The 10,911-nt window shown below is 56.2% G+C and overlaps 1 protein-coding gene across 3 annotated transcripts; it reads right to left on the bottom strand.

The window, feature by feature from the left end:
- Nucleotides 1-8,129: 8,129 nt before the first annotated feature.
- On the bottom strand, nt 8,130-10,743 carry LOC104912662. Of its 3 annotated transcripts, none has more exons than XM_019619051.1 (9): nt 10,589-10,743; nt 10,327-10,448; nt 10,131-10,240; nt 9,739-9,941; nt 9,387-9,576; nt 9,236-9,273; nt 9,015-9,141; nt 8,733-8,799; nt 8,130-8,285 (listed from the first exon to the last, which is right to left on the bottom strand). In XM_019619051.1, the coding sequence occupies exons 1-9, from the start codon at nt 10,651-10,653 to the stop codon at nt 8,245-8,247; spliced, it is 963 nt and encodes a 320-aa protein (XP_019474596.1). In that variant the 5' UTR covers nt 10,654-10,743; the 3' UTR covers nt 8,130-8,244. The 3 variants fall into 3 exon arrangements, with proteins under 3 accessions (XP_019474596.1, XP_019474597.1, XP_019474598.1); XM_019619052.1 differs by having other exon boundaries at nt 9,015-9,138; nt 10,589-10,742; XM_019619053.1 differs by having other exon boundaries at nt 9,739-9,929; nt 10,589-10,742.
- Between the last annotated feature and the right edge of the window lie 168 nt (nt 10,744-10,911).

The raw sequence follows: 10,911 nt of genomic DNA, 5'->3' as shown, positions 1-10,911 counted from the left end.
CGCCGCTCCCGCGCCTCCACCGCCCCCTCCGCTCGCCGCGCAGCGGCACGACTGCCGTACCCTGCGCCCTCCGCGCCGATCATTCTGGGCAGGCCCCGCCCCGCCCCCGTGCCCCGCTCTGATTGGCTCTCCGAACGCAACCGCCGTCAGACGGCACCGCTCCGCTGTGTTCGCGCGGCGGCAGCCAGTTCAGTCTCTCGATGGTGGGGTGAGGAGGGAGCGGCGCACATTTGTTTTCCATTTCCTCCCCGTCACCGTTGCTCCCACAGAATGTAATGGGTTATCAGTAGGAAGGTTTAACCTCTGCCGCATACCTCTGACATCGCGGGTCAACAGCACAGCACAGGAGGCGTTACGTTCGGGGCAGCCCTGGTACTTGTCTCCCTGCGTGGTTACCTTCTTGGGGAGCACCAGGCATGGACCTTCAGGCCTGTGTGTGTCCAGGGCTGCGTTTTTGGATGTGAATGAACAAAGACAGCCTTCCACACGCGACTACCTGGTATTGCTGTGCCATCGCAATAGCACCGTGCTGTGCTGACAGGAGCCCAGCAGGACGGCTCCGAGTGCTCTGCAGAGCTCTGAGCAGTCAGCCCTCACCCCAGCTCTCATCCCAGCTATCACCTCTGCCCTTGTCTCAGCCCTCCCTGGGGCAGCTCTGGCCTCTGAAAGAGGGTGGAAGCGCAGTTGTGTAGTTTCTAAGGAGAAGTACAGAGTAGCAGCATAAAGGTGAAAGTAGTAAGTGATGTATGGAGTGTATTTATGGAACCCATAAAGCACCGCTGCCTTAGGTAAGCCTGTCCCAGCTGGCAGTGCTGGGGCTCAGAGGGTGGTGAAGGCAATAACTGTGGGCAGTGAAGATCTGCAGCAAACAAAGGCAGTGCAAACAGAGCGTTCAGGAAATCACGTACTGGGGAAAGCTCAAGCTGCTGATGGGGAGCAACAGGAGGCCGCAGTGCCCTGCAGTGTCCCGAGGGGCTGCTGTTCTCGGTGGGATCATGGTGTCCCTGCAGGGCACTGAGGATCCCTCCATCACAGACCCTCTGAGCACTGCCCATGGTCATGGGAGGCCCCACAGCCTCCTCTGCCTTCTCCATGCTCCGGTGTGAGTGAAGGTCACTGCTCCCAGCTCCTGCCCATCACTCAGAGCTGTGCCAGATCTGCATTCCGCTTCAAGGTTTTGCTGTGCACACGCTCTGCAGAGCTCTGCTCGTTTTTCCCTTGCTCGTTAAAGCTGGCAGGGATGGATTATTGCCTCAAATCCGCTCCTACAAAAGAAAGATGGGAGCAGAAAGTTAGTCCTTTGGCAGAACACATGATTGCAAAGAGGATTATGTTTCGTGAAAAGAAATACATTCCTATGCTGATAAAGGGGGGGATTAGCCAGGTCAGAAACTTGATGCGGCTGTTGGGAGAGAGGCCTCCTGTATATCAGCAGCTGGGAGCACTGGTAGGATGTGCCAGGGAGCAGCTCTGAGCAGCTGTGGCCCCAGCTCGGACAGCTCTGGCTTTGGGGTTGGGCAGAGCTGGGTGCTGCAGCTGTGCCACCGCTGGACATGGGTGGGCATTGCCCTCCTTGGTGCCCTGGGCAGCCAGCAGTGCGGGAGGGTGCAGAAAGGGGATGGATGGATCCTCTCGGCATTTAGAACAAGAGGTGATGGTCTTAACTTGTGCCAGGAGAGGTTCAGGTTGGATATTAGCAAATGTTTATTCTCATAAAGAGTAGTGGTGCACTGGCACAGCTGCCCAGGGAGGTGTTGGGGTCATCGTCCCTGGAGATGTTCAAGAACAGTGGAGATGTGGCTCTTCAGGATGTGCTACCATGGGAATGGGTCAACAGTTGCACTAAATGATCTTAGTGGTCATTTCCAACCCTAGTGATGCTTTGGTGCTGTGATTGCACAAAGGCCTGCTGAGAAGAAGGTGCTTTCCTTCTGCTTTGTTCCAGGCAGGCCTATGTGCAACCCACTAAAACCACACTACGTCTCAGTTCCCTGTTTGTAAAACCTACACCAGGCCTTTCCAGTCCATTCCCTGGCAGTGCTGCTGCATTCAGCACTCAGTACACTGTACATACACCAACAGCTTTGGGAGATCTCAGAGGAGCGATGCTAAAAAGCAGTCACAGATTTCTGTCTCTCCATCAGCTGCTGTCTCTGTTTCAGAGCTGTTGCCATGCACTGTGCTGTGCCAGCCCCAGCTCTCCACAACACATGTTCACCACAGGTGTTTTCTGTTCTCACAGTATCTTAGGGCGTGTGCTCAGCAGTTCCCCATTTCCACACCTGTTAGGAAAAGAAATTAAACTAACTCTTCAGAAAAAGGTATTTTTGTACCACAGCTAGCATTGGTGGTGCAGTACCCCAAAATGTTGTGTTCTTCAGATGCAGCGTGGTGCCTGAAAGCAGTTCAACCCTTTTTACATTGCGTTTGCTGCAGGCTGGAAGTCCTGGTGCCAGTTTCTATTGAGGCATTCCTCCTCATGGCAACTTGGCCCTGGTGTTTTTAGATCACAGAATCATAGAATCACAGCATGGTTAGGCTGGAAAGGACCTTAAAGCCCACCCAGTCCCAACACTCTGTCTCCCACCAGCTTAGTTTGCCCAGGGCCCAGCAAACCTGGCCTTGGGCACCTCCAGGAATGGGGCACCCACAGCTCTCTGGGCTGCAGTGCCAGCGCCTCACTGCCCTCTGAACAGATGTTTGTTTCTGTGTTCTCTGAGCTCCTGAGGGGCTCGTGCGTCCCCTGACTTGGGCTCAAGTGACCCTCTGTTCCTTTATTCGTCAACCCCATGATGTGACTGTGTCCTTCATGTTGGAACATGAGACCAAACAGAGCAAAAATACAGTTTCACTTCTGTTTTATGGAGTGGCTGACACTTGTGTGACCAGCAGCACTTTGTAAGTTTTGGTGATCAGTTAAAAACAGAGGGAAAACAAAAGCCAAGATAAACAGCAAAAGAAAACACGAGCCAGGAAAAAGCCCTGGAGGGAGTGGAGGCACAGCAGGTAACACTGCGTCTTCCCTTTGAGATAACTCTTGTCCCTGTGTCCTTCCCTGGGAAGCGCCTGGGTCCTGCCCGGCTCCTTGTCCTCAGCTGGCCTGAGGAGCTGCAGAGATGAGGGGAGGCTCTGGCCAAGGACGCTGAGCTCTGGGACTCACACAAACATGTGGACCCTATTTCAGGGACCTCTGTCTTCCCACAAGACCCCACACCCTCCAGCAGCTGCACCAGGAGGGAAGTAGAGATGGAGGTTCTTGCTACAGCTGCACTTCTGGTTGGAGGCCAGCACAGAGGGTCAGGGGAGAGGCTCCAGCTTGTACCATGTCCCAGCAGGTTTAAAGCAACCTGGATCTTTCACCTGGGCTTCCTTGCTTGCAAACATTGTTTTTTGCTGGGACATTAACTCTCCAAGCCCTGGGGATCCCTCTGTGCTCCTTGCACAGTGGGAGTGACACTGCCTGCAGGGAGGATGTGGGCTGTTGTCTGTGCTCAGGGTACACATGGAGATGGGGCAAAGACCAAGGCCTGGGAGATGTTTTCTGCTTTGGGATCTGAGAAGCTGTGGTGACTTGGTGGCAGCACACCTTGCCCACCTGACTCAGGACAGCCAGGACAAACAGCTGTCCCTGTGCTCCAACCAAACTGTTAGCCATGCTGCTCCCAGGCAGCAGTTATGCCTTTTGGCAAGATGCTGGTCCTTCCCAAGGGGATAGCAGCAGCACTAGAACAAATCTTCAGCGTGCACGAGGCCGATACTGCTTTCACCAACGGACAGCACTCAGTGGGCAGCAGGGCTGGCAAGAGATGGGGCAGGAGCCGTTGGCAATCCAGAGCCCTCTGTGCTGTGGGGTCAGTGTGCTTACAGTCCCACTATCTGTGGGACTGCACCTGGCCCTGACAGTGAGCCTGGCTGCACTTATCTACTGCCTGGGAGTGCCTGAGCCAGGCAGCAGCAGGAGGCTGTGGGGCTGGAGACCGGCACACAAACAAGCTCAGGATGTAAGCACAATAGGCACAGAAGCAGGGGGATGCATCAAAGCAGCTCTGCTCTTGAGTTCTGCGTGTTTGATCGCACCCCTGGGCCTGGCTCCTGCTGCTCTGGGGGCTGGAGGTGGGAAGCGGAAAGGGAAAAGGCAACAAGGAAAAGGCAGGCATGGGGCTGGGATACAGTCCAGAGGGTCCTCAGCCCCACATCACGGGATCCTCACGAGCTCCCTCGGCCCCTTTTTGTTCTGTTCCTCTCTCATCTATATTTCAAGTGCAAAACACTGCCTCTCTCTTTCCTGATTCTCTGGGCAGGCATCTTAGACACCTTTCCAAAGTGCTTTCTTTTCACAAGCATTTCCCCTGAATCAGCTGTTTTCTGAATCTGGGAACTTTTGGAGCTTTCCTCTGCAGACTTTGTGGTTTGAGTCCCACCAAACGAGGGATGCCACCTATGATCTGTAGTGCTTCCATGAAGCATCCCATATGGTGTTGGAGTTTGGGACATGGGGATGGGTCACCCGCAGCAACCAGCTCCCACCTGCCCCCGTGTCCCTGTATAGGAAGGGGCAAAAGTCCCTCTGCTTACCCTAAAAGGGCCTGGGAAGAGGCTGGAAAGGCTGGGAGTTTCCCCCTGATTTGCTCTGTGGTGCACACAGTGCTGCATAGCGATAAGCAGCAGCCAAAGCTGCTCGGTGGGAACCACCCTCCCAGATAAGGGAACGTGTTGGCTTTTTGATTAGAATTGACCACCTGTATCTGTGCTTTGGGGTTTTGAAATGAATTTCTTGGCAGAAGAGGAGCCCAAATTGGGGAAATAAAAACAACAAAGGAGAAGGCAGCACCCTGTCATGCTCTGCAGGGGAAAGTCGTTCCCAGGAGCAGAGTGATGGCTCTGCACCAAGAGCTGCTGCAGCCCGTGTGCAGCTGGGCCAGGCTGGTGCTTTCCCTGTAGCTCTGTGCAGCTTTTTGGCCCCGGTGGCTTTCCTGCTGCTGAAGCCATTGTCAGGGTAATTAACCGAGCAGGTGCGGGCAACCCTTCGAAATCAGAGGTGTTGCTTTGTGCTGTGAGCCCGCTGGAAAGTCTCGCTGCAAGGCAGATTAATTTCTCTGAGCAATATCTGGAAGCAAAGAAAAGAAGGGGTTTTAACTGGGGAGGGATTAGCAGGGAGAAGGGGAACACTCTGCCTTCTTGCTAATTGCCTGTTACTGAGAGCTGCAAAACCCGCCCTGACTGGCAGCCTACCTGCTGCGGCGTGCCAGAGCGTGGCCGAGCAATGGCGCTTAGTGCAGGTTTGTTGCAGGTACACCTGTGACTTCATTCACAACAACCTGGTGCTACCAAGCAGGGGTCCTGCAGCGGCATCACTTTCCCTGGGTGCACAAAGCACCTCGATGGTAAACCTCGGGCTGGAGAAGAGGCACAATGCTGGGAAACTGGGTTTGCTGACCTTCTGGTGTGTGCTGACCTTCTGGTGTGTGCTGACCTTCTGGTGTGTGCTGCTCTGCCCTGCAACAGCCCTGCACCCTGGCACCGGCACCAGGCACGTCCCTGTCCTGTGGGCTTCCGTGGGGATGTGCATGCAGCAGGGCCAGGGTGCTGCTTGGTGGGGAAGCTGACTTGGCATGGAAAAAAAAAAAATGTTTGTGTTTTTGTCTCAACAGAAAAAAAAAAAACTTCCGAAGGCAATGGAAAAAGGCCCATTCATTCCCACCAGAGCTGTCCGGATTTGTTTTGATCTCCTGAGGTTTAGTCATAGATGTCACGGCCATAGAGAAGAGTTCAGCATGCCCTGCTCAGTCTCAGGACTGGCCTTAGGGCTGTTGTGTGGGTTCAGGGACCTCCCCGCCTCTTTCCCCCTCCGGCCTCTTTCTCCCTTCCAGCCAGCACTTGTGGATTTTACTGGGTGTGATCACCCCTGCCTTGAGACAGTGCCCTGCTTTGCCTGCGCACATCCCAGCTGCTCAGAGCAGCTGCTTTATTAATTATGCTGTGATGCCAAACGAGCGTGAGCTGATGTTCATGCAGAGTCACGATGCCCACGTTGTACACATGCAGTGACAACATCAGGGCCAGGTGTGTGCTCCCCACTGCTGACTCCTCGATGGGGGTGGGATGGGCAGAAGCAGCTCTGCCCTTTCCCAAACACTTTGTGTGTGTGCTGGCTCTTGGAGAGAATATTTGCGGGGATGAGTTATGCCTTCCTATAAGCCTCAGCGTTTCCACCTGCGAGCTCCTAATAGGAGACAGACGGGTAAGAAAATAAACTCTCGACCAAAAAAAATGCCCCGGAGCCCACGCTTCTACCTCGTCCTTCTCAAAATGCAAACATCAGCAGTGACACGTGATATTTTAGGTGCCACGAGAAAAAAAAGTCCCTCTGTTTTCCAACAAGGCGCCTTTCTTCAGGGCTGCCCGCAGGAACCCGCTGGCTCTGCTAGGAGCGAGGAGGAAGCAAAGCCTCAGTGTGTTTGTTGGCTGCAGTGCTTCCTTTGGACCCCCACACCGGGCCCCTTTGAAGGTGACAAAGCCCATGCCACGCAGAGCACAGCCCTGCTGGATGCTGGTGTTCTGGGAGGAAAAGCAGACAGAGAGGAGCCCGGAGCTGCTCGGCTGATGGTGGAGGCAGAGAGGTTATCGGGTGCCCCATCTGCAGGGCTGGGTTCAAAAGGGAAGGGGTGGCTAGAGCCATCAAAGCTGCTCTGATGGCCTCTGTCCAGCTGCAAAACAGCTCCATCCAGCCCCTGCTCTGCTTCTTCCAGCCACAGCGGGCTGCCCTGCCTTCCACCATCCTCCTCATCTCCCAGCTGGAGATGGTGAAATAGCAGCTGTGTGTGTGCTGGGGGCAGCGGGACACCTCTGGGCAGAGCCAATATGGCCAGGTCGTGGTTCTGGCCCCTGGGGCACTGCTTTGGGAAGCACGATTGAGGCCCCAGTGGGAGTAATAACCAGCCCACGGGACACACTGCCTTGGGGCACACCCATACTGGCTCTCTGCAGCACGTACACGTTGTATAAGAACCTGTATATTATATAAACTCACATGTACACACACCTATATGGATATATGTAGCTTTCCTGCTGCCGAACATCCAGTCTGACACTGGAAGCAGCTTTGGGAAGACACCACTGAGCTGGTGAGGGATTCACTCATTCATTCCATTGGAGCAGAGCTCTGAGACTGCAGCAGAGCCTCGTGTGGTGAGCTGGAGGAGCGTGGCCCATGTGAAATGCATCTGAAACTCCAGCCCTGTCCTATAACTAGCGCTTGGCACAGGCTGTCCCCAGGCATTGAAGCAAATGAGCTGCCTCTGCCCTCCTGACACAGGGATCGCTCCTCATTTTACAAGTGGGGAAATTGAGGCACACGAGCCCTGTGGGTTTGCAGGGCTTTGGATTTTGTGTGCACAGGGACTGCTCCCCACTGCAAAGCAGAGACGTGAAGTGGGGGTGTGCAGCTCTGCCATGGGTCCCCACCTCTTGCTCCCTCCAGGCCTATCTCCTGGGGATGTCTCCTCTCGCCCTGCCTGCTGCCTTCCAGGGGCAATCAGGGAGCTGCACGCCACCCTTATCTGTGGCCACCCATGGGCAGGGCTCCAAGGGCACTATCAGTGGAGTGGCTCAGGCCGGGGGGCCCCACCCCTCTGCACTGAGGCCGGGGATGGGAGCACCCTGACTATTGCACATTGATGCTGTGACCGTTGCACGGTGATGCTTTAGGGCTCAGGACCTCTTGCATCCTTCAACCCCACTGCAGCACGCACTCACCACTACAAAGCCACCTTTGCAGGTGTTCAGGTGTTGCACTGCAAGGCAGACGGTGCAGCGTTTCTGTGCTGCAGGATCCAGCCCCTGTCCTGCTCCAGCCTTCCTCTCCTGGTGGTTTCCTCCCGGCACCCTGGGAAAGCTTTTCCTGTCGCTTTCTCAGTGCTGCAGTCGCTGTACTTTGTTTATCTTGAGCTTTGTCCACCCTCGTGCTTCCAGTGCTTCGTGGGGTGCTGCTGGGACGGTGGCGGGGCTGAGTGGGGACACTGCCCTGAACCCAAAGCCATGGGGTGGGGGCAGTGGTGCTGTGCAGGTGTCACCATCCCCGGCCACATGGACTCAGCAGCACAGTGCAGCTCACAATCCCAGACAGAAAAGTGCATGGAGGGAAGTGTTTATTGCCTGTTTGTCCAAATGGACCACAGCATGAACACTGGGGTGAATTAGCTGACTTCCCTTGTGTGCCAGCTGCCCTCGGTGTCGGTGATGGTTTCACTCCTTGGTGTCCTGGTTACCTGGCATGGCACTGGGCTCTGGGAGGGAGAGAAAAGTATGGAGAGGAAGGTCCTGGGAGCCAGGGCTTGCTCCAACCGCAACCCAGGGAGCCAGAGGTGGGTGGAAAACCACCCCAGGCAAATATTTCCATTTCCAGAGCTTTTCCAAGTATTGGGGAACGCTGACCCAACAGCTGCGTGGGCAACATTGGCATGGCAAGAGGGCTCTGGTGAGCTTGTTTGGGCAGGTTTTCAAGGGCCAAATGGTTTTGTTTAAGGAAAAATGCTGACCCACCAGACAACCCTGCCAGCGCTGCTGGTGGCCCTTCAGAGCCACTGCACCCATGGGACTGAGATTTCCTGACCTTTCAGATACTGGGGACCAGTGGGTGAATAGCTGTGTCTGGGAGCTCCCTTTTCCTTCTGTGCAGAAGGGTTTTTAGGCAGGCAGGGGGATCCTGCCTGCACCAAGGGATGGATGCTCACCTGCCTTCAGCTCCTGCTCATCCTCCTGGCCTTCACCTGTGGCATCAGCCTGTGAAGTGAGGGGTGGCTGTAGGGAGAAGGAGTGAGTGACCCTGGAGCCGTCGTGCAGGGATGGGGGCAGAAACAAGAGGAGAAGCCCCCAGGTGCCCCATCCCATTCATCCCATTGCATTGAGCTCTCTACAACCATCTCCATGGCTGGGCCAGATGTCAACATGGCATTGCAGGCACGCTGTGTCCTGCTGGCACAGCTGGTGCTGGCTGCGGGACATAACTGCCCTACCTGCTGGCTCTCCTGCTCCTGGGACATTGCTGCATCCAGCTGCGGTGATGTCCACACTGCCAGCACCGAGCAGTTCTTGGATGGCGGTGAGCTCAAGGAGGAGTTGGTAGCGATGGTCTCAGCACTGCTGGTGTTGATCAGAAGCAGCCAGGCACAGCGGGACAGGGACAATTCCCACAATGCCTGGCAGCTTGGGGCATCACACTGGGCACCACACTCACCTCGATTTCCAGAGGGCACAGCATAGGCAGGTGTAAGCCTGGGGGTGCAGAGTGGCACGGTGTGACCCTCGGGATGGGGATAGCTGGGGACTCAGTGCAGGCGGTGTCACTGAGAGGGGATGGAGAGGGGTGATATGGGTGGTGTGGGTACCTCCTTGCGCTCAAGTGCCTGCACGGTGGGATTGAGCTGTGTGGAGCATCGATGCGTCATGGTGCCATCTACTGCTCTGGTGCCCTGTAGCCGTACCCGCTGCCTCGGTGTGCGCTGCACTCGGGTGCCCCAGAGGGCCCAGAGCACGATGGGGTTCAGGTAGAGGATGGTGAAGAGAGTGACCGTGATTCTACAGAGTGAGTCAGGGACAAACAGCCACGAGCACATCGTGCACCGGGGATATGCACAGCAAAGGGAACGGGCTCCAGCACGCACAGCCCACACGGCACCGCAGGGTGCACGACACGTGTGCATGTCAGGGCAGGACTCTGCCTCCTGGCACCAAGGATACACGTCGATCTTCTGCAGGGTGATGGGCTGCAGGGGGCAGAGCAGTGGGAGGAGGATGCAGGACAGCTGCACTGCCATGGATTGGGATGTGGCGACCGTCAACAGGAGGTGGATACAGCGGTAATAGGAGATGGTGGGACGATGCCGTGGGCAATGCTGGGACCTGATGTACTGCCTCGGTGCCTGGCAACGCTGGCAGAAGGGCTGTGACAGAGGGGTGCTGGCAGCGGGGGCACCCCACTGGGACCAGGGGCACCAGGGTCTCACTGCCCCCTCTGTACAGCACTGCACGCTTGGGTATGCATATAAAGGGTGTAGGGTATAGGGAGAGGGTTGTGGGATACGGTCAGTGCGGCTGCAATGTACTGAGGTGTGCAGCACTTTGTTCCTTACCTTCTTGCAGCTATCACAGCAAAGGCAGAGGATTTGATGCCAGCAAGAATGGTGGCAGCGCTGCCGCCTCACTGTGCTGCTCCGCTCCAGCACATCCCTCTGGGTCCTTCCTGCAGGTGACACAACAGGGACCCCACTCCTTCCAGACCTGAGGCCCTTCCCTGCTGCCCCGTCTCCCTGTATCCGTGTGTCCCACCTGTCCGGAGGAACTCCAGGCTGGAGAAGCTGAATGCCAGCAGGCTGGTGGCAGCCTGGATGAGGAGGATGGTGGTGAAGAAGGGGCCCAGTGGCAAGCTGTGCAGGGCCAGCCAGCTGTACCTGTGGGATGGAGCGGGGCACAGAGCTGCAGTCAGGGAGCAGGGTGAGCACAGAGCTGATGCTCGACTCCAGCATCCCTGAGATGCTGATGTGAAAGGGTGGCTCTGCCATCCCATGGGTGCTAGAGTGGAGTGGCTTACGGATATGAGACCAGCAGGTGCAGGACCAGGAGGATGCTGAAAGGAAAGGAATCAAAGAGCTCCATGGCAAGCAGGGCAGGTGCAGGGCCTCACAGGCTGGACTGGATCCCCTTCCCTGGCAGCTGTGGCACAACAATCTGTGTTCCGCTCCTATGGCAACTACTGTATCCCTGTTACACCCCATGGCAACTGCAGCTTCCTGTTCCAAGTGCTCGGGAGTCTTTTGGGGTGTGAGTGCCACTCTGAACTTTGCAGGAGCCCACTGCATACCAGAGCTTGTTTTCCTTGGGTGCTGGGAGGGCACCAGGAGTGTGAGCATGCCC

This window comes from Meleagris gallopavo, chromosome 11 (assembly GCF_000146605.3).
Source record: "Meleagris gallopavo isolate NT-WF06-2002-E0010 breed Aviagen turkey brand Nicholas breeding stock chromosome 11, Turkey_5.1, whole genome shotgun sequence".
NCBI lineage: Eukaryota > Metazoa > Chordata > Aves > Galliformes > Phasianidae > Meleagris > Meleagris gallopavo.
This window is presented reverse-complemented; position numbering and strand designations above follow the sequence as displayed.

Bases quoted from the DNA above. Each gene is read 5' to 3' on its own strand.
- LOC104912662 (XM_019619051.1), bottom strand. From the start codon at position 10,653: ATGGAGCTCTTTGATTCCTTTCCTTTCAGCATCCTCCTGGTCCTGCAC. The intron at 10,449-10,588 runs GTAAGCCACTCC...TCCATCCCACAG, and splicing joins CACCTGCTGGTCTCATATCC to GTACAGCTGGCTGGCCCTGC. The intron at 10,241-10,326 runs GTGGGACACACG...TGTCACCTGCAG, and splicing joins CCTGGAGTTCCTCCGGACAG to GAAGGACCCAGAGGGATGTG.